Here is a 21,421-nt window from a genome sequence, read left to right on the forward strand (position 1 = left end):
GTGCGCGCGCCCGAACGCGCGGCTCGGCCTTATAAAGAGAGCACGGCGAGGCGCGCGTTCCACTGCACAGAGGGTGCTCCGTGGGCCGTGCCGTGCGCCTGCGCAGTGCGGGCCACTCCCCGCCCCCTGCCCCGCCGCTCCTCAGCCGGCAGGCCCGGCCCAGCTTCGGCTCCGCGCCCTCGCCCGGCTCTCAGCCGCCGCTCTGCCCTGCAGCAGCCAGCCCGGCCTCCGGCAGCATGTTCAGCTGGGTCAGCAAGGATGCCCGCCGCAAGAAGGAGCCGGAGCTCTTCCAGACGGTGGCCGAGGGGTTGCGGCAACTATACGCGCAGAAGCTGCTGCCCCTGGAGGAGCACTACCGCTTCCACGAGTTCCACTCGCCCGCGCTGGAGGACGCTGACTTCGACAACAAGCCTATGGTGCTCCTCGTGGGCCAGTACAGCACGGGCAAGACCACCTTCATCCGGCACCTGATCGAGCAGGACTTCCCCGGGATGCGCATCGGGCCCGAGCCCACCACCGACTCCTTCATCGCGGTCATGCATGGCCCCACCGAGGGCGTGGTGCCGGGCAACGCGCTCGTCGTCGACCCGCGGCGCCCTTTCCGCAAGCTCAACGCCTTCGGCAACGCCTTCCTCAACAGGTACCCACCCCTTGACCCGGGGGGCAAAGGGGGTGGCCGGGGTCCCGACCGTCCTGTGACCGCCGCCCCCGCTGTTCTTTGTCTCCGAGGCCCCCGCGAGACCCTTAGCGACCACTCCCTGGGACTGGGTCCCCTGCCGCTTCCCATAGAAAACCCTTACGAGGGGGTCTGCGAGTGGGCGTCACCGGCTCCCCCGGCTCTGTCACCTCCTCCCCCCCCCCCCCAGAATTTTCCAGGTTATCGGTTTAACTCCCAACCCCCGTGGCAGATCCCAGACTTACTACTCTCAGTCTTGGTCTCCACCACCTTCCCCCAGACTGGACGCACCTAATTCATTCAAACCAATCCCTTCACCCCTCCCTTCACGGGTCTGTTTCTTAAGTGTCACGGAAAACTACGGTGAAACTTTTAGCCATTCCCTTTGCTGGTGTGCTGTGCTGTGCCTCCCCAGGGACCGGTGGGAGAGGATCTGCTGTGGCCTGCTGAGTTTGGGGCGGCCTGCAGAAGCAGCAGACAGGGCGAGGACCAGCACTTCTCCCAGGGGCAGCTCTGAAGGTCCTGTGCTGCTTTAGGGGTTTCAGGGGTAAGGGTCTGTGCTGCCAGGCGGTGGGCCCTGGAGCCCTGGAATGAGATTCCGGCTGCTTAGACTCACTAGGATGTTCCCTAACCTACTTGGGCCTCAGTTTCCCCAGTTAAATGGGTAAAACCCTGATAAGGGTAATTCTCCGAGGTTCTAACCTTCACGATGCTATGAATGAAATGCATTGGCCTCCTCTCTCAGGAGTGCTACAGCCAAGTTCACTTTTCTCTAAAGGAACTCCAAGGTCCTACCCAATGGGGATTCTAAAATCCCTCCCCCCACCCCCAGGGGACATACCAAAGGACTTCACAAATTTGTCATTTCTGCCAAACCCCATTCAAGGAGTGACTCCACATGCCTTTCAAAGTCTCGTCTGGGGAAGAGCCTAGGAAAGAATCCTTGACTCTTGCCTTCCAGAAGGTCTCCGCCCTGTATGATCGCATTCCTTTCCAGACACTGTCCAGCCGCACAGGGTAGACCAGCTTGCCCTCCATCCAGGCCAGTGGCCAGGCCTACCTCTGTGCGCAGAGCTGACCTTTAACGGAGAAGACAGGCAGTCTTCTGTTGTCTTTTTGCCTCTCTCAGGCATTTAAACCTGTCTTCCTGTTTCATGGCTGATGGCGTTTGTGAGTCAGGGCCAGAGTAAAGCCCTTTGGGTGAGACTCCTGAAGAGGCACGGCCCTCCTAGCCAGGAGCCCGCCTCAGGGGATACTGGGGTTTGAGAATTGTTGTGCCTGTAGGTAGGCGATTGGCTGGCTGTCAGCTGGTGGGGGCCATACGGTCCAGTGGAAAGTCTGGCTGCTGTGCTGGGAATTCCAAGCATTATTAGGTCTGCTTTCCTGGAGAAATTTGGGAAGCTTGAAGGAAGGAGCTACATCTCCTTCTGCTGTTCTTCAGTGTCCACTTTTGATTGTGAGAGGTGACCTTTTTTGTAAGGAGAAATGGGCGCATGACCTGTTTTCTGAATTTGGAGACCTAAAGTTTCAGAACTGGGAGGGATCTTAGACGTCAGCTAGACAACCCCTACCTCGTTCAGGAAACTGCGGCTCCGAGAGCCGAGTTCACGAGCCTTCACGAGCCGGTTAATGCAGTGCCGACTGTCTGCCTTTGTGCAGCCAATTACCACCTCCTGCTACTTCTCCCTGAAAAAAAGAGCAGTTCAGGAGTGCCGGGAAGAGAGGCAACCTGATGATGCCAGTGCCGCAGGATCCGAGAGCCACACTTTTATTTCCTTCTGCCACCACTTCATCTCCAGAGGGTACCAGAACACTAGTAATGAATGGCCCTGCCGGAAGGGGCCTCATCAGCCAAGGGTTGGGGTGTGGGTTTGCACTGGAGCTGAGGCCCCCAGCTGTGTCAGCCTGTGTAGTACACCAGCGCTGCCCAGCCAGCCACGGCACACAAAGGGGGCTTTTCAGTGGCTGACACAGCCTCTCCCTCACTCTTAAAGAGACTCACTGAATCATGGACTGGACTTTCCGGCCTCTTCCCCCTAAGTGGCTGCTCTAAGGCTAAAATCAGAGAGAGCAGGAGGCAAGGCGCAGCCACGGTATCCTAAGAGTATCCTGCGCAAACTCAGTGCGTAACTGGTAACTTGTAGCTCAAGATGAAATCTGTGCGTCCTTGTTGGTGAGGAAACAGGATTGGATGCATCTGTACTGCCTGCTCCCTCTCGTATTTTCGGCCTCACTCCCCGGGCTTTGCAGAGCGCCCGATCCGCAGAGATGTTAACTTACAAGGCCCTTCACAAGGCATTTTTATGTATATTGCTTCTCAGAGCCAACTCGACTGGAAGTCATCTTGTTTTGGTTTTCTCTCCGCTGACTCCTTCCCCAGCAGGAGCCCCAGGTCGTGCAGTTCTTTACAGCACGTGTGCTCTGCTGCTGGCACGGTGAGGATGAGGTCCAAGGTTCCTTCATCCTGCAGGTCAGCTGCTTCTGCTCTGTTGTGCTTGCAGGCAGTACCTCTCACCCTGGCCAGCTGCCCCCGCCTCTGGGCCGTGGGTCACTTGTGGGGTGGGACCAAAAGGGGAAGCTAATCATGGCAGATCCCTAGACAATGGGCCAGTATTTTCTCTGCTCACAATACCTTTTCCAGAGAAGTTTTTAAAGGAGCCTTTTCTGTGTCCAGTCAAGAATCTCTGCTATCGGTTGGGACAGCCCTTGCTGTTCTGGGCTGTTCTAAGCTCGGTGGGAACTCAGGCACACACAGCTGAGCCGTGGTCCGTGAGTTGCCAGCCTCTCTGTTCTTCCTCATTCTGCCTTGATGCTGAGAGAATGGTGTCTGTACTTCCCTGCCCCACCATGCACCAGCCTGCGTGGTCCCCTGGCTGTCAGCGGCTGCCCACTGCAGTCCCTTCACCCGAGCAGCTGGGTTGAAGGGAGGGCTGGCCCCAGCAGCAGTAGGACAGGACCATCTCTTGCAGCGTGGAAATTTAGCCAAGTGGTTGAAAATTTTAATATGGAATTCCAAGGTCTCAGTTGTCACCCTTCTCTATTCTTTCCGGAACTGAATGGTGACCCTAGGCTTGTGCAGTTTTCACTAACACGTCAGCAACTTGAAAGCTGAATTCTCGAACTCTGGGAGAAAAGCTAAGTGAGGGAAGTGCTGATGTGGGTCAGTTGGAGTCTGCTGGTTGGATTCCCGGTTAAGACAATATGTGCAATTTGCTGGCCACCCCTGGAAACTTTTTTTTTTTTGGCCTCGTGGCTTGCGGGATCTTAGTTCCCCGACCAGGGATGGAACCCGTGCCCCCTGCAGTGGAAGTGCAGAATCCTAACCACTGGACCGCAGGGAATTCCCACCCCTGGAAACTTAAGACAATAGAAAACCTCCTTTCCGTTCCTTTCTTCTGGAAAGGAAGCCAGAGGCGGAGACGAAGGAGTACAGAAATCACTGCTGTCCCATCTAGAGCAGCGATACCCGAGTCTTGACATCTCTCTTCTGGGCTCTTGCTCTCGTGCAGGTTCATGTGCGCCCAGCTGCCCAACCCGGTCTTGGACAGCATAAGCATCATCGACACTCCCGGGATCCTGTCTGGAGAGAAGCAGCGCATCAGCAGAGGTAAACAGGCTCTGACACAACCCAGGGCACCTGGTGTAGTCAGACGACTTCCATCTGACATCTGTGACATGGACCAAATGCTGCCCAAGTCTCTCCCAGCCCAAGTGAGAACCCATTTTACATCAGCCTTGTATCTGCATGGTACACCGAGCCCAGTGGGGGCCGGAGCTTGCTTTTTCCTTGGTTCCCTTTGCTGAGGTTACAAGAGCCGTCAGGGTGAGACAACAGCCAGTTTCATATGGTTTTCAAGCTTCCCAGCCCCTGGGGCCTTGTGGAAAGGAAGACAGGATCCTGGCTGGCTGTGAGGTCCCAGGAGATTGGTCCGTGCCTGGGCTCCAGGTACCTCAGCCAGCATTGCTGTTCTGAATGAGCCCCTGGCTCCCCTGGGGCTCATTCACCTTAGTTTGTGTTTAAAAGCTTTGCCTCCCAGAGCTGTATAAATTCCTAGTGGGTCCAGCAGGACTGTGAGAGAACAGTTTGACTTGAAAGAGCCAGCCAAAAGGAGAAGCTAGCAGGAATTTGTTAAACATGTTGGGCCTTGGAAATGTGTTTAAATTTGCTTAAATGTTGGTCATCAGTAGCCTCCCTGGGTGCCGCGCGTGGCGTAAGGTTTTCATGCGGAGTATTAGTGCACCAGGCCCATTCTAGTTGTGTAAACTCCTGTCTTGAGTGTGCCAAGCTTTTCTAAAGATCTGGTTCAGGATGCACCTGAACTGGGTTATATTTCTGCCGCTGCCCCTTTTTGTAGAAGGGAGGGGAGCCTCACGCCTGAATGCTCTCTGGGAGGAGCATGGGGGCCGGCTAAGAGTGGAGCCTGCAGCTGCAAATGTAAAAATGAAACAAGATCAGACTCAGAGGGGGTTGAGGACAAGTGGCCAGATTTGTTTATCATTAACTTGCAAATCTCTCCTGTACCCGCTTTCCCTCCGGGCCGCCCAGCATTAGTGAGCTTTGCAGTTGAAGCCAGCAGCCTGAGATTTGGGAGGCAGTGTGTCTCTGCTGAGGCTGTGAGGGGGTGGGGGCCCCATTTTCAGTGCTGAGAAGCCCTGCTTCTCTTTTTTTCCCTGCTCGTGGGCCCCTGCCAGTACGGGATTGCATCAGAGCATACTGAAACTGCTCTCTGTCCCTCAATCTGGTTTAAACTTTTACGTTCTCCACCCCGATGATAATGACACTTCTAGGGGAGGCAAGGACCAGTTTTTTCTTTCTTACTGCTGTTATTGTTTTAACCTGGTTTTAAGAAAATGCCTGATAAACAAGGCTTTTGCCCTGTCATTTGCCAGAGCAAGGCTAGAAAATCTGAACAAGTTACTCTTTTTTTTTAATAAATTTGTTTATTTTATTTATTTATTTTTGGATGCATTGGGTCTTCATTGCTGCGCGCAGGCTTTCTCTAGTTGCGGCAAGCGGGGGCTACTCTTCATTGCGGTGCGCAGGCTTCTCATTGCGGTGGCTCCTCTTGTGGTGGAGCGTGGGCTCTAGGCGCATGGGCTTCAGTAGTTGTGGCGTGTGGGCTCAGTAGTTGTGGTGCACGGGCTTAGTTGCTCCACGGCATGTGGGATCTTCCCGGACCAGGGCTCGAACCCATGTCCCCTGCATTGGCAGGCGGATTCTTTTTTTTTTTTAAAGGATTTTCTTATTTATTTATTTATTTATTTATTTATTTTTGGCTGTGTTGGGTCTTCGGTTCGTGCGAGGGCTTTCTCCAGTTGCGGCAAGCGGGGGCCACTCTTCATCGCGGTGCGGGGACCGCTCTTCATCGCGGTGCGCGGGCCTTTCTCTATCGCGGCCCCTCCCGTCGCGGGGCACAGGCTCCAGACGCGCAGGCTCAGCAATTGTGGCTCACGGGCCCAGCTGCTCCGTGGCATGTGGGATCTTCCCAGACCAGGGCTCGAACCCGTGTCCCCTGCATTAGCAGGCAGATTCTCAACCACTGCGCCACCAGGGAAGCCCCTGCAGGCGGATTCTTAACCATTGTGCCACAAGGGAGGTCCCTGAATTAGTTACTCTTAAAGAGAAAGACCCACAAAAGGGAATTTATTCTCCATCTACCTCCAGGACTGAGCTATTCTGGAGGGACTTTCTTTGAGGCTCTGTAGAGTTATGTCTTTAATGACCTGGTGGAATATGCTGGGGAGGAGTTCTCCCAGCTGGGAGCTATCAGATCAGATAGGTCAGTTGATGTGAACGCATCTTTGGATAAGGGACAATAATAGCTCAGAAAAAGAGGCTTATTCTCCCCCAAATGCCACACTCCTTATAACCTTCAGAGCTGGCAGTTAAGGTGTTTGAAGGAGGTCTTCCCTGGTGGCGCAGTGGTTAATTTAAGAATCCGCCTGCCAATGCAGGGGACACGGGTTCGAGCCCTGGTCCGGGAAGATCCCACAAGCCGCGAGCATCTAAGCCCGTGCGCCACGACTAGTGAGCCTGCGCTCTAGAGCCCGCAAGCCACAACTACAGAGCCCGTGGGCCACAACTACTGAAACCCGTGCGCCTATAGCCCGTGCTCCACACAAGAGAAGACACTGCAATGAGAAGCCCACACACCGCAATGAGAAGCCCGTGCACCGCAACAAAGAGTAGCCCCCACTTGCCGCAACTAGAGAAAGCCCGCGCACAGCAACGAAGACCCAACGCGGCCAGAAATAAATTTAAGAAATAAGTAAATAAAGGTATTTGAGGGAAAGCCTTAGGGTTCTTATGGCCCCTGTTGAACTCAGAAACAGCAGTTTTCCACCAGTGCTGTGAAGTTCCCCTGCTGGGCTATCTTTGACACTTCAGCCTGGGGCCTTAGTCTCAGCAGACTGAGGAGTTGGGAGTGTCTAACACTGTCTTGCTGCAAAGAGTATCCTGGCCCTGCCTGCTGGGGTGTTTCCCTCCCTTGCCTCCCCTTCCCTCTGCTTCCTTACCGCATTAGTAGAAAGGCAGACAGTGGTGTCCAGACTTGCTCTCTGTGGGACACAGGCACCAGAGCAGTGCCTCAGCGTGCTGTCCAGTCAGGCGCAGGGTGCATCTCACTGGTGGGGACCAGACAGTCCTGGCCTGCAAGTTACCCATGTAGATGGCAGATGCTTGGGGGAGGAAGCCAGCAGGAGACTGCCTGTATTCCCCCCAACCCCGCTTCCTTACAGTGTGGCCCCTCTGGGTCCCTGGGCAGCCAGGGACCCTCCCCCACCCATCATGGGCAGGAAGGAGGAGGTTGGCTTAAAGACAAGTGCATCACTCTCATTGGAGGAGGGCTTTCCTCCTGTGAAATAGAGATCTTTCCCTCCATAACCCTAGAGGTCTTGGTTTAAAGTATTCTACTAACAGTTACCAAGTTGGGATTTACCGTGGGATGTGTTTGGAGTCAGCGTTTTACCAGTGGAGAAGAAAGACCATCGGGCGGTACCTCTTACACGTGCTGGGTGTGGCCTCCGGGGTGGTGTTCTCCAGGTGGACGCAGAAGGGGTAGGTTTCTCCTTCTTGAAGACCCCATTCATCTGTCATTGCAAAGGTCCCACGTCACCTGGCAGAGAAAGTCAGAGTAGGACAGTGTGTTCCAGGCTCCCCGGCGGCCACCTCTCTGCTCCCTTTGCTGACGGTGTGGAAAATAGGTGTTTCCCTCTCAAAAAGATTGGGCCAACAGAAAATGTGTGTCCCGGGCAAGCGGCATGCATTTCCGTGGTCTGTCAGCCTCATTCCCTGGAAGCAGAGCATCCTTCTGGAGGCTGCGTAGACGTTAGTGTCGCTAATTACATTTACTTCCAGTTCCCACCCTCTCTGCCTAGCCCCTCCTGACTTTTTCCCCTTTCCCCATGGTGCCTAACGTGTGCAGGAAATACTGTGTGGAAAGATAAGGTAAGGCCTGAGCAGGCCCAAAGCAGTCGGGATACACCCAAGGCTCTGCAAGAGACCCCTGAGAATTGCTCCAGGGAAGAGTAGGAGCCTCTGGGGGGTCTTGGGCTGCGCCTCCCCGTTGTGCTAATCTCCTGAGTGCCTTTAAAGATAAAGTTCTCTTGTGTCAGCAGAGAAAGGTGACCTGCGGGGACAGTGTTCATTCTTGGGTGCTGCCCGTGTGACTGATAAAGGGCATTCCAGAGGGCATCTGGGGCCCGGCGGAGCTGGTGCCTTGGGCTCCCAGGCTGCTGGCCGCCGGCACAGTCGTGGCAGGACCTGGGAGGGAGCAGGTCTTCCCATGCGGGTCCTCTGTGGGCAGCGGCCGGAGGCGCTTTGGTGGAAGCCTCAGCCCGGGGGTCAGGGGCCTGGCCAGGGCACCCCCGCCATTGTCACTGCGAGGCTGTGAGCTGAGCTGTAACTTTCGGGCCTCGTTTTCCCCCGTGGGAGTCGAGTCAGCAAGGTCGAGTTGTTTCAGCTTGGATTAGGAGGTGGAGCCCGGCCAGCCTCATGCCTGGCTCTCTGCTGGCCTCTGCCATGGGAACCAGCCCCACTCGCTTATCGCAGCAGCTGCATCTGTGAGGAAGCTGCTGCTCTTCAGATGAGAAAACGGAGGCTTAGCAAAGTTAAGTAGCCCAAGAGGACATAGGCTAGCACCAGTTGGCACTGGGATTCGAACCCAGCAGAGTCCGTGCTCACGTCGCAGTGTGCTGAAGACCGGTGCTCTGGGCTGAGGAGCTCCGAGAGCTTGGCTCGGACGAGCCCTTAGCCCTGCTAGGCCGGTGCTGTGCTGGGCTCAGCCCTCCCGGAGTGCCCAGGGGCCACACTGCTTCTCTCCCCGCCCGAGATCGGGCTCCCAGTCCAGAAATGGGCCTGAGGTTCAGGGCTTTGAACAGCAGTGCTGAGACCTGCTTTTTTTCTCCCTATTCTCTGCCTCCAGCTGGAAATTCCCACCCCTGCCCCCCCAACCATCCAGGGACAGGCCTTAGGAGCCCTGGCTATGGCTGGCCAGTCCCCTGGGTTCTTATTTGTCCCCCGGGTTCTCACTTGTCCCCCCTGCTGACTATCCCTGGATCCCAGGCTCCATCCAAGCTCAGGGGCCATCTGGCTCAACAGTCGGGTAGGGGCTCCCTGGCCCAAACCTGGAGCCCTCTGACCCACGGTGTCCCTTGCTGCTGACCACCTCCTGAGATGCCCCAGCCCTAAAAGCCCTCCATGCCAGCGTTTCACGAGGGTTTTCTGCACCCCAGAGAATGGCTCCATGAGGCTGCCCCAAAAGCCCTGTGCAAGGCCGAGCACAAAGCTGAGCCCTGCGTCCCTCCTGGGTTCCCAGCACCCTCAGCACAGATGACGGCAGAGGTTCGAGTCCCAGATCAATACTTAGGAGCTGGGGGCCCTAGGGGGTTGCTGCACCCCTGGGAGCCGCATCAGTAGAACAGGAATAGCAGTACCAGCCTCTTGGTTCTTGTCGATGATTGCGCGAATTTACGTGTGTTAAGCTCCTACCCTAGTGCCCGCTGCCCAGTTCAGTGTCCAACAAATGTCAGCTGAATAAAAGTACACCGAAAAACCAGCGATTCTCAGACTTTGATGAGGAAGAGCTTTCTCTGAATAACAGCCCGAGGAGGCTGGGAGAGGGGGAAGCATTGACTCAGCAGGAGTTTCCCTTCAGACTCCAGGACCTCCTCTGGTGGGGGCCCAGCCTCCACACAGCTACCCTCCTCAGGGCCTTCCTCTCGTCGCCTCCCCACCAGCCCGTCCAGCCCCCCCACTGCCCCTGTCCAGCTTTTGGCCGCTCTGCCCGCGGGGGAGTGGACCAGCCCCTGCTGGCGCCCCACCTGTTCCCCGACAGCTGCCTGAGCGCCTGCAAATGCTCGGTTTATATTTGGGGTACGAGGCATTCTTCACGCGTTCGAAGCAGTCGTTGCCTACACACCCATCGGAATCTGAGCTTCTTGGGCCCAAATACAAATCCTGTGAGTAAAGGACCGCAAACATTTACAAAGCTCTTACAGTGGGCCAGGCGCTCACTCGCTCACACAGCGGAAACCTGCTGTCTTCACGTTGCAGTTGAAGAAACAGAGGCTCGGAGAGTAGAAGGTTCAGGCCTGATTCCAGAGTCCTTCTGCCCTTCCCCCTGGTCTCCCCTGCTGCTGCCCCCCTAACCCGTCCTTTGTTGCTGATTTCTAGGCCAGATTTATTGAGATCTGTGTTATATACGGTAAAATTCACCCAATGCACCAGTCGTGTAACCACCACGACAACCAAGATACAGAGTTTCCATCACCCCAGAAAGTCCCCTGCACCCCTTTGTAGTCCCTCATCAGGCAACCACTGATCTTTGCCCCTAAAGTTGTGCCTTTCCAGAATGTCAGAAATGGAATCATACAGTGTGAAGTCTTTTGTGTCTGTCTTGCACTTAGCATGTGCTTTTGAGGTTCCTCATTTCTTTGAGAGTCTGCAGTTCATTCCTTTTTGTAGCTGTTGTACCCCGTGATACGGCTGTACCGTAACTTGGCATCCATCCTCCTATTGAGGGGCATCTGGGTTTCCAGTTTGGGGCAGTTTTGAATAAAGCTGCTATAAACCTTCGTGTAGAGTACAAATTTTAATTTCTGTTTCTTTTTTTTTTTTTTTTTTGGCCGCGCCTCGTGGCATGTGGGATCTTAGTTCCCTGACCAAGGCTTGAACCCGCCCCCTCGCATTGGAAGCGCGGAGTCTTAACCACTGGACCGCCAGGAAAGTCCCAATTTCTCAGTTTCTCTCGGGTAAATGCCTAGACGTGGGAGGCCCCTTTCTCCCAACCTCTGTGCCTCTGGAAGGGTCCTTCCCTTAAGAACTTTAGCTTCAGGAAGCTCAGAACAAGTCCTCATGGTGTAGATTCTTAACTCTTTAATCTCTCTCATGCTCCTGCACTCCTTCCCGGCCCCGGCACGGGTTAAGCGTGGTGATGGGAGCCATGGCAAGAAACGTGGAGGCCCACGTAGCTTGAATGGCAGGAAACAAAAGTCGATTGGAGACAAACCCTCTATTGTTTGCATTCTAGAAACTTCTGGAATGTCTGAAGCAGCGTTTCCCCCAGCTACTGCAACTACCTGTGTTTGGAGGGTGCTGGGCTAGGGCGAGGACACGTCACAACTGCTCCCTCTTCACCTCGGTGTCGGAGGGTGGGAAGGCAGACCCGGTGAGGAGGGCAGCCAGCACTGCAGAGGCAGGACCCCTGGAGCACCCGGGCCCTGCAGGAGGCTTGGTGGGAACAGAGCCAAGGTGAGAGGCAGGCTTGGGCCTCTTGTCTACACAGCCCGTGTAATATACGCATAACGTAAGATTTACCATTTTAACCATTTTTAAGTGCACAGTTCAGTGGCATTAAGTACATTCTCATTGTTGTACAAACATCACCACCATCACCTCCAGAACTTTTTTTCTCTTCTCAAACTGAAACTCTGTTCCCATGAAACTACAACTCCTTTCCCCCTCCCCAGCCCCTGGCCCCCACCGTTCTACTTTCTGTCTCTGGATTTGACTCTAGGCACCTCATACCAGTGGAATCATACCCTGTGACTGGCTTATTTCATCATTTCATAATGTCTTCGAGGTCCCAGAACTTTCCGAGCCAGAGCTTGTCTCTTATCAGTGCTGGCTTTTACTCACATCGCAGGGTCAGCCCTTTCTTTCCAGTTCACCCCCTCCGGCTGTGTTGTCTGTGTCCTTTGTGGGTGTCAGCACCTCACGACTGTCCCTCCTGAGGCGGATGAAGCTGCAGCATTGTGTTCGCACCTGGCGTGTGGGCCGTGGTGTCCTCCTCACTGGGCGCTCGTGCCTTCCTGCTTCTGCTGAGGAGTTGCTGTGCATTAGGTGATGTCTGATGCCTGGTCCTGCCGCCAAGGCCGACCTCTAGGTTGTCCCAGAGCCTGAAGGCCCAGTGCCTGGGGCAGTGCTGGGGGCAGGGTGCTCCTCTCTGGATGTGTCCCTGGTCCCTGCACTTGTCACCTGCTGCCGAGCCCCAGGCTGATGGTGGCCGCTGGGCTGCCTGGCCAGTGCGGGGACTCGGTCAATGCTCTCGGCACTGCAGACGTGGGTCAGTCCAGCCCTTGTTGCCTGTGGAGACACGCGGGCTGAGTGAGGGGTTGGCGGGCTGGGGGGTGTCAGGTGGGCCTGGGGAGGCTGCGGCCATGTGGTAGGACATGGTCCTCCACCTGTGATGACATCACACGAGCCTGAGCCTTGTGACCCTCTGCATGACCTGTGGGCGTGCTTGGCCAGCCACCGGCTCTCTCTCACCAAAAGTGTGAGCACTTTCCATATAAACAGGAAATTTCATTCACCTACAAAAAAATGGGCTTAGCTCTGTTGGCTCCCAACTTGAGGTGCTGGCAAGTAACCGGGTCTGCAGGCAGGGCCGTGCGGGGCGCTCGCTCTGGCTGGGGGCTCGCGGACCTGGTGCCTCATTCATAGGCTCCTCCTCTCTCCCCTCCTCCTCCTCCTCCTCCTCCTCCTCCTCTCCCCCCATCATCTGCCCCCCCTCCCGCCGCCACTGGGGGATGGGAGGAATGAGGCCACACTGGGTGGAGTCCGGGGGTGACCTCGGCTCCCTGCATGCCGTCCTCACTCCCTGGCCAAAGCTAACTTGGCCTCGAGCCCAGCCCATCAGGGCCCCCCTGTTCCCAGTCCCTCGGTTTCGGCATTGCCGCCTCCCCAGCTGTGTGAATCTGTGGTCGTTTGAACTTGCGGCGGTCTGAGGACAAACAGTCTGACGAGGGGAGAAGTTGAGCCTCGTTGTTGCTGAGAGAGCAGCAGTTCAGTCCTGAGTCATCGTTTTTTCAGCGCCGACCTGCCGTTCCCAGAGCCGGCCATAAAAGGCGGTGGCGGCGAGGCCAGGCTGGCCCTGCTCCCTGCCCGTGTCCCTCGGCCTGCTCCTTGTGTCCGGGGATGTAGGGACCTTGTACTTTGGAACCAGCAGCCTGGTGGTGGCTGGTGGCGGGCGTAGGAGTAACCTGGCCCTTGCTCCTGGCCTTCCCACGTCCTCTGAGCGTGGGGAATCTGGTAGCCCGGCCCTTTCCTTTGTCTGCATGGGCCTCTGGAAGACTGATGGCTCCCCTTCCCAGGCTCAAGTTCAGGTTCACAGGGGCTTTGCTGCCACCAGCTCCACTGCTATGCTGTTAAGAAGCTAGGGACTTCCCTGGTGGCGCAGTGGTTAAGAATCCGCCTGTCAATGCAGGGGACATGGGTTCGAGCCCTGGTCCGGGAAGATCCCACATGCTGCGGAGCAACTAGGCCCGTGTGCCACAACTACTGAACCTGCGCTCTAGAGCCCGCGAGCCACAACTGCTGAGCCCATGTGCCACAACTACTGAAGCCCACGCACTTAGAGCCCGTGCTCTGCAACAAGACAAGGCAAAGCAAGGAAGAGTAGCCCCCGCTCGCCACAACTAGAGAAAGCCCGCACGCAGCAATGAAGACCCAATGCAGCCCAAAAAAAATAAATATTTTTTAAAAAGCAGGCTGTTTCCCCCTGTGCTGCAGTGGGAACAGGTTGCCCTGGCGAGGCCGCAAGCTCAATCCACAGAAGCCATGCATTTGGGGTTTTCCTTGAGGTTCGGTGTCTTGCCATGAGGACAACACTGGCCTCCAGCCTCAGAGCCAGGCTGATCATTTGTCACCTTAGTTTCTGATCAGTGATCCAGCCCCAGCCCCTCAGCCCTCGTTCTAGGGGGCCCTGCCTCTTCTCCCCGTCCTGGGCCTGCCCGACCCACGGGTGTTGCTCTGGTGCTGGGGCCTGTGCTGGGAACGCAACACGTCACCTCATTTAATCCTCCCTGTGATCTTAGGAGGAGGAATTGTTATTTGACTTTTACAGATGAAAAAGTGTTAACTCAGAAGTTAAGAACTTGGGGTCACAGAGTCAGTGGCTGGAGCCGGGAGTTAAATCCAGGGCTTTCTTACTATAAACCTGTGTTGTTTCTGAGTGCTTGGGTGCGGGGAGAGGCCGCCAAGGCTGCGGCTTCAGGTGCGCAGACAGCTCTGGAGCCCACTTGAACCTGGGGACGGGGCGGCTGGAGTGTTTGTCTAACCAGGCACAGCTTCACCCCAGGCACGCCCCGCACGGCTCTCTCTATCTTAAAGTACCCCCAGCCCCCAGGGGGTGTTCCGGCCGGAGTGGAGGTGGCCTCGTGCGCTGTCTGTGGACTCCCATTCAGCCCCGGAGGCTTGGCGGGACGGCTCAGCCCACGCCTTACAAGAGGGGCAGTGAGGGCTGCCCTCCCCGTGGCACCGTGAGTCACTCTGGGCCTTTTGTTGATACTTGGTCCTTTTCTTTGGTTTGCGCTCTACCTGCTGCTTTCCTGTTTCCTGCCATCTAGAGAAGGCATGTCTAAATCCCAGCCTGGTGGCGGTGGGGGGTTGGTTTTGGCCTGTTTCTGGGCAGCATCCCAGGCTCTTCTCTATAGGAGTGCCTTCTCTGGCTTCTTCTCGGGGGCGTGACTGTGCTCTGGGAAGGACGCAGCGGTTCCTAAGAGGGCCAGCCTGCATTGGGGGTGGCCTGTGGCCTGCCAGTGAGGAACAAGGGGACTTGCCCGGAGTCACCCAGAGAGATGGCGGCTCGGGGGCTGGGACCCAAGCTTCCCAAAGACTCTTGGGCCATTGTTTCCACATGGTCTACTATTCCTTAGTAGTCTCAAAAGATAAGAAACAGAATTTTCGCTTCCTCTGGGGACAGTGCAAGAAGTGGAAACTTTTTTTTTTTTTTAATTCATTTTATTTACTTATTTTTGGCTGCGTTGGGTCTTTGTTGCTGCGCGTGGGCTTTCTCTAGTTGCGGCAAGCGGGGACTACTCTTCGTTGCGGTGCGCAGGCTTCTCATTGCGGTGGCTTCTCTTGTTGCGGAGCACGGGCTCTAGGCGCGCGGGCTTCAGTAGTTGTGGCTCACGGGCTCAGTAGTTGTGGCGCACGGACTTAGTTGCTCCGCGGCATGTGGGATCTTCCTGGACCAGGGCTCGAACCCGTGTCCCCTGCATTGGCAGGCGGATTCTTAACCACTGCACCATCAGGGAAGTCCGAAGTGGAAACATTTTGAGGTGGCATAATTGTAAAATAGGCTACAAATTAAACCACTATTGCAGAGACCCACAAATCCATGGGCTTTTAAATCAGGTGTCTGATAGTTTGTGTGAAATACAACAGTCCAAGGCCATCCTGAACCCAGGGTGGTTATTCCAGCTCCTGCCCTCACACCTGCATTCCAGTCCTTGGGAAGGGAGAAGAGGACAAAGGGCTGGTGCACCTTTTCTTTGCTTCTTCATTTCTGCTGCAGAGAGGCTGGGAAATGCAGTGTTAAGCTGAGGGGGCCGTGAATCGAGCTAAAACTAGACAGTTCTGTCAGCAGTCCTGCTGCAGACGGCACGGTTCACCAACGGCCTTAATTGTTGGCAGGAAACAGCACAGAATAGAGTTGGGAGCTGGAGCTTAGTCCAGTCGCTTCATTTTAGAGAAGCGTTTAAGACCTAGAAAGGGGAGGTGGTTTGCAGTACTTAATAGGCCTGTAGAGCAGGGGTCAGCAAACGTTTTCTCTAAGGGTCAGAGTGTTAAATTTTCGGCTTTGGGGGCTTCATGGTCTCTGCCACAACTGAGCTCTGCTTTTGTAGCTCAGAAGCAGCCAGAGAGTACAGATGAGCAGGTTGTGTTCCAGTAAAGCTTTATCTATGAAAACAGGTAGTGAGCCAGATCTGGGCCCCGAGCTGTAGCTTGCAGGGAACGAGTGAGAGTCCTGCAGAACAGCGAGCCCAGCACATAGCACCGGACAAGCAGCAGCTGTAGGTCTTACTGCTGTAATTGTCGCTGCTGTGCAGGGGCACCCAGCCAACAGCCCCCAAATCTGTTCTTGCCGCCCGGCGTTGAGCTGTGATGCTGGGGTCTCCTCCTCACTCTTGCCATAGTTCGACCCACTTTAGAGCTTGGACTTTGTGACTTCCCTTGCCTTATTTATTTGTTAAGTGCCTCTTCGTGCCAGGTGCTGCATGGGTGCGGGTGTTACCATGGTGGGTACGGAAGTAGGGGAGGCCTGATGAACCTGCCCTCAGGGCACTGTGCTGTCCACATAAGTACATTCTGGAAATTTAAATGACCCCAGGCTGAGAAGTACCAGGCCAAGTCAGGGGCGAGAGCCATCAGACCACCTGGCCCCTGGCGCCCCTGACTCGCCCTTCTCTTCCCGCAGGTTACGACTTCGCGGCCGTCCTTGAGTGGTTCGCTGAGCGGGTGGACCGCATCATCCTGCTCTTTGACGCCCACAAGCTGGACATCTCCGACGAGTTCTCGGAAGTCATCAAGGCGCTCAAGAACCATGAGGACAAGATCCGCGTGGTGCTGAACAAGGCCGACCAGATCGAGACCCAGCAGCTGATGCGGGTCTACGGGGCCCTCATGTGGTCCCTGGGGAAGATCATCAACACCCCCGAGGTGGTCAGGGTGTACATCGGCTCCTTCTGGTCCCACCCGCTCCTCATCCCCGACAACCGCAAGCTCTTCGAGGCCGAGGAGCAGGACCTCTTCAAAGACATTCAGTCTCTGCCCCGAAACGCCGCCCTCAGGAAGCTCAATGACCTGATCAAGCGGGCGCGGCTGGCCAAGGTAAACCCAGGGTGGGGACACAGCCCCAGGGGGCTCTGGGATGGCCAGTCGGGGCCCCAGGATTGGATGCCCAAGACCCCGCCCTGCAGACCCGTGGCCGCCCTGTGCCATGCCTTGTCTGAACCTGTCCTCTTGTGCCCCCGTGGGAGCAGCCTTTTCCTGAGATTCCTTTTAACACATATAAACATCAAATAAGAAGGTACCACTGTGCCGGGGGCAGCCTGGGGGGTGGAGAGTGAGTGGGTGGGGACGCTGCTCGAGGGCTCATCAGTTTCCCCCCAGGTCTGCTGAGCACTGGGGTGCACGCAGCATGTGCTGGGTGCTGGGGACGCAGTGGGGACTGACAGGTCCCCACCCTCCTAGCACTTGTCAGCCGTACAGGGGAAAGCAGAACACATAAAGGAAAAGAAAGTACGATTTATTTGTATTGTCGGGGTCGGCCCGGGATGAGCTGACCTGGGAGGGCGGGCTAGACTGGGGGGCCTCGGGCGGGAGACGATGCTTAGGCCGAGACAGGAGGTAGTTAGTGGAGAGACGGGGCGCAAACCCGCAGGCCCAGGGAGAGCGCTGATGGCCTCTGCCCCAGAGGCCTTGTAAACCATCCCTACTCTTCCATGGAAGCACAAGGCCTGCTGGCACCTGTGGACAGCATCTGAATTGCTCAAGAGTTTGGAGTCTCAGTGCCTGGCCGAGCACTTGAGCAGGACCCCAGGGTGGCTGGGGCTGGGGAAGGAAGGGTAATGCCGCCAGTGGGCCCTTCAAACACTGAGGAGCAGAGCACGTCCCCTTAGGACACGATTTTGAATAGTACCACATTGTGAGGCTCCCTTCTGTGTAGCCCAGAGGCTCTGGGACTCTGCCATGGGCCAGACACAGTGGCCCAGGTCACCCTACACTGTCTTGAGGTCTGGAGTCAGGTAGCTTTGGGTGCTCCCTGGCCTGAATAATGAGAAACGACCCTGCATCCTTTACCCCCGGCTGTGTCTCCTCTCTGGTTACCCAGAGTGCTCCATGACCAGCAGATTGGAACTTGCTAGAAGCATAGGTTCTGAGGCCCCACCTGTGCCCTACTGAACCATAATCTGCATTTGGACACAGTCCCCTGGTGACCTGTATGCAAAGTAAAGATGCCCGCACCCTGCTCTGGAGAGTACAGGGCTGCACGTTTCTGTAGATGTCTCACTTCTGGAAGCTTCCTGATGAGTGGAACTGGTTCTGAGAAAGGAGCCCATGAGAAAATCCACGTACCTGGCTCCTGGCCTCAAAGGGCCAAGCAGTGTCCTGAGCTGAAGGGGAAGAGGCGGTGAATGGAGGAGAGACCTGGCCTCCTGTTTTCCAGTCCAGCCTCTGCTCAGTCTCAGGGAGGGGCAGCTCCCCTCCTTCCCCGTCCAGCCCCTCTCCTGGCAGGGCTTCCAGTGCTCTCGCTCAGCCTCCTTCCAGGACAGAACAAAGGGCAGACTTCAGGCCCTGCCTGCTCATTTACAGAGATGGTGTGTAATCGCGTGGCCCTCGGGCACATTGAGTCACCCTGCCTGGAAAGCCCCAGCCTCTCCAATCTTGTCCTGCACCTGCTGTTTTGAGACTGTTTCCTTTTCCTGGCCTGAGTCGCTCTCTCTGCTGGCCTGTGATGGGCAGAGCTGTGACTGTGACTGTGTGACCAGCCTGCTTCCCTGGGGCAGTTCTCAGCCAGGTCTCAGCCCCCGGCAGACAAGGTCAGGCCAGTGGAGAGGTTTTTTTTGGGGTGGAGCTGGCAGTCTGGGAGAAGGGGGCGTGAGGCTGGCTGGCTGCAGCCCTCCTCGGCAGGACGTTGCTTGGCAAGGCAGAGGGGTTTGAGGGCTGTGCCTTTGCAAGGTTGCCAGAGTTACTGGCCCGCTGTGGGAAGGGAAGGATGTGCCCCCTGCATTGGCAGATGTCTGCCCGAGGTGCTGCGTAAGCCTGAAACATCTGGGGGAGGCCTTGTGGGATTTTCCTAGCCCTTAGTCACCGCCGAGGCTGTCAGGATGAAGTGGGGCGTAACTCAGGCTGTGTTGGAGCTCATGGCACCAGCATCCACGGACTTGTGTAAGCAGGACGGCGCGGCTCTGCTTGGCTTGGCAGGAATGTGCTCGGTGTCTCTGGTGTGCAGAGGGGTCACCGGGGAGGGGCGTGCGCGTGCCGAGAAATGGAAGGAGCACGGGCTTTGGGCTGCGGCTGTGGTTAGCTGTCCCGGGTTACGGTCCAGCTCTCCAGGGCAGCACAGGTGCAGGCCACGCTCCCAACAAGGTGTCCAGGAAGCACCTGACACCCACCCCCTCTCTGTCTTCGCAGGTCCACGCCTACATCATCAGCTCCCTCAAGAAGGAGATGCCCAACGTCTTCGGTAAAGAGAGCAAAAAGAAAGAGCTGGTGAGCAACCTGGGCGAAATCTACCAGAAGATCGAGCGGGAGCATCAGATCTCCCCCGGCGACTTCCCCAGCCTCCGCAAGATGCAGGTACAGCCGCCCCTGGGATGGGAATGAGGACGGCTCGCGGCACTGGGGCAGTGCTTCTGGAGGGAACCCCAGCTCCATGGGGCGGGGCCTCCCAAAGTGGAAGCGGCCCGATTAATCACCAGCGCCCCACCCGATGGGAGAAGTTGACCCAGGCCGTGACACCTCACAGGGGAATGTGGTGACTCACCCTGAGGGGGAGGGGGAGGGCGGGGCTGTGCCAGGCACCCCAGCCTCCTCCCAGTTAATCCTCGCCACAGTCCTGCACGGCGGGGGCTGTTTTTACCTCCGACTTAGAGAAGGGGGAGCCAAGATGTTAAGTGGTTGGGGCCGTGACGCGGAGCCAGATCTTTCTGCTCGGGAACCCTCGCTGCACCCTCGGTGCCGGAGCCCGGGAGGGGCTGACCCAACCCTGTCCTTCCTCCACTCCCACCACAGGAGCTCCTGCAGACCCAGGACTTCAGCAAGTTCCAGGCCCTGAAGCCCAAGCTGCTGGACACGGTGGACGACATGCTGGCCAACGACATCGCCCGGCTGATGGTGATCGTGCGCCAGGAGGAGTCCCTGATGCCTGCCCAGGCCGTGAAGGGCGGTGCTTTCGACGGCACCATGAACGGGCCCTTTGGGCACGGCTACGGTGAGGGGGCCGGCGAGGGCATCGACGACGTCGAGTGGGTGGTGGGCAAGGACAAGCCCACCTACGACGAGATCTTCTACACACTGTCGCCCGTCAATGGCAAGATCACGGGCGCCAACGCCAAGAAGGAGATGGTGAAGTCCAAGCTGCCCAACACGGTGCTGGGGAAGATCTGGAAGCTGGCCGACGTGGATCGGGACGGGCTGCTGGATGACGAGGAGTTCGCCCTGGCCAACCACCTCATCAAAGTCAAGCTGGAGGGCCACGAGCTGCCCGCCGACCTGCCCCCGCACCTGATCCCGCCCTCCAAGCGGAGGCACGAGTGAGCGACCCCTACTCCCACCGGCCGGCCAGGCAGAGGCTGCAGGGGAGGGGAGAGTCAGCAGTTCCCAAGACCATAAAGACTGAGCAATATTTCCTCAGCTCGCAAAGGAAAACCACCATCTTTATCTTAAGGCTGCTCCTGGGGAGGCAGGGGTGATACTCGTAGGTGAACGATGGAATTTTGTGCATAAGAACCATGGATATTTTTAATATATAACGTTAGAGGCAGCGTTCTTTCTTGCCTCCTCCTCCTCCGTCCAGCAGCCCCACGCACGCACAGCCTCTGTCCTCCTCGTCCTCACCTCCTGCCGGGGAAGTCGCCTGGCTCGCCCCTCCTGCAGCTGTGGCCCGCGTGTAGACAGGGACGCGGGTCACGTCTGTTTCAGGCTGAGTCGCTCGGCCAGTGGCTTCCTTCTCCACCCGGCCTTGCCCCCTCCCTCTGCTCCCAGATTCAGTTGGTTCTTCTTGTGCCTTCCTCCTTCCGTTCGCAGCGGCCCCCTGTCCACAGGCCCTGCCTTCGCTCTCGTGTCCCCTGGCTCGGCAGTCACAGAAGCCAGGCCCAGCTGCCTGTTTGCGGGGAGTCCGGGGGACGGGTGGGTGTGAGAGAACATCTTCCAGAGAAATACATAAGCTAGTTTTTGTTCTGTAAAGTGACACCTTTCATACTTGACTGAATTTTCCAGTAAGTTCCCAACCACTTGTTCAGAAGCTGTGATTTTTGTCTCCTTCCCCACGCTCCAGCCAGGAGACAGCTCCACTCAGGAGCCATGAGACGTGGGGTGCTTGCAGAGCACACCCTGCCAGAGACCCCAGAGGCGGTGTTTCCTGCTTCACCCTCGCACTTTCCTAGGACATTCTGGTACACCTCTCTGTCCCACCACTGGTGGGCGGCGGGTCCTCACAAACCTGGTGTGGCTTGGTGCTCCAGCCCGGGCCTGGTGGCCGGACAGAGAGACCAGGGACAGCCCAGCCCTTCCCTCTCCCACCTGACTTCCTCCCGTTGAGCAAAGGAGGGCGGCGCTCCACGTGGATGTCCTTAGTATAGTGGCCCCCAGGCTGAGCAGCTCGAAACCCGAGCCAGCCAGCAGCCAGCGGAGGCCGCCTCGCTCTGCTTTGCCTCGGCTGGGCTGTCGGGGGCCTGGACATCCCTGCCGGCCAGTGGTCAGCCGCCAGGGCCTGGAGCCGTCATCACAGAGCCACTGTG

At 56.9% G+C, this 21,421-nt stretch overlaps 1 protein-coding gene across 1 annotated transcript; it reads left to right on the forward strand.

Annotated features, from left to right (window-relative positions):
* Positions 1–3: 3 nt before the first annotated feature.
* EHD1 (EH domain containing 1) lies at positions 4–20,867 on the forward strand. The gene is made up of 5 exons (XM_007174288.3): positions 4–640; positions 4,186–4,283; positions 16,375–16,787; positions 19,095–19,259; positions 19,695–20,867. Exons 1-5 carry the CDS (start codon positions 237–239, stop codon positions 20,217–20,219), a joined length of 1,605 nt encoding a protein of 534 aa, XP_007174350.1. The 5' UTR covers positions 4–236; the 3' UTR covers positions 20,220–20,867.
* Positions 20,868–21,421: the final 554 nt, after the last annotated feature.

Source organism: Balaenoptera acutorostrata, chromosome 9 (genome assembly GCF_949987535.1).
Source record: "Balaenoptera acutorostrata chromosome 9, mBalAcu1.1, whole genome shotgun sequence".
Lineage (NCBI taxonomy): Eukaryota > Metazoa > Chordata > Mammalia > Artiodactyla > Balaenopteridae > Balaenoptera > Balaenoptera acutorostrata.

Coding starts and splice junctions, on each gene's coding strand:
- EHD1 (XM_007174288.3), top strand. CDS start 237: ATGTTCAGCTGGGTCAGCAAGGATGCCCGCCGCAAGAAGGAGCCGGAG. Junction 641..4,185: donor GGCAACGCCTTCCTCAACAG/GTACCCACCCCT, acceptor GCTCTCGTGCAG/GTTCATGTGCGCCCAGCTGC. Junction 16,788..19,094: donor AGCGGGCGCGGCTGGCCAAG/GTAAACCCAGGG, acceptor CTGTCTTCGCAG/GTCCACGCCTACATCATCAG.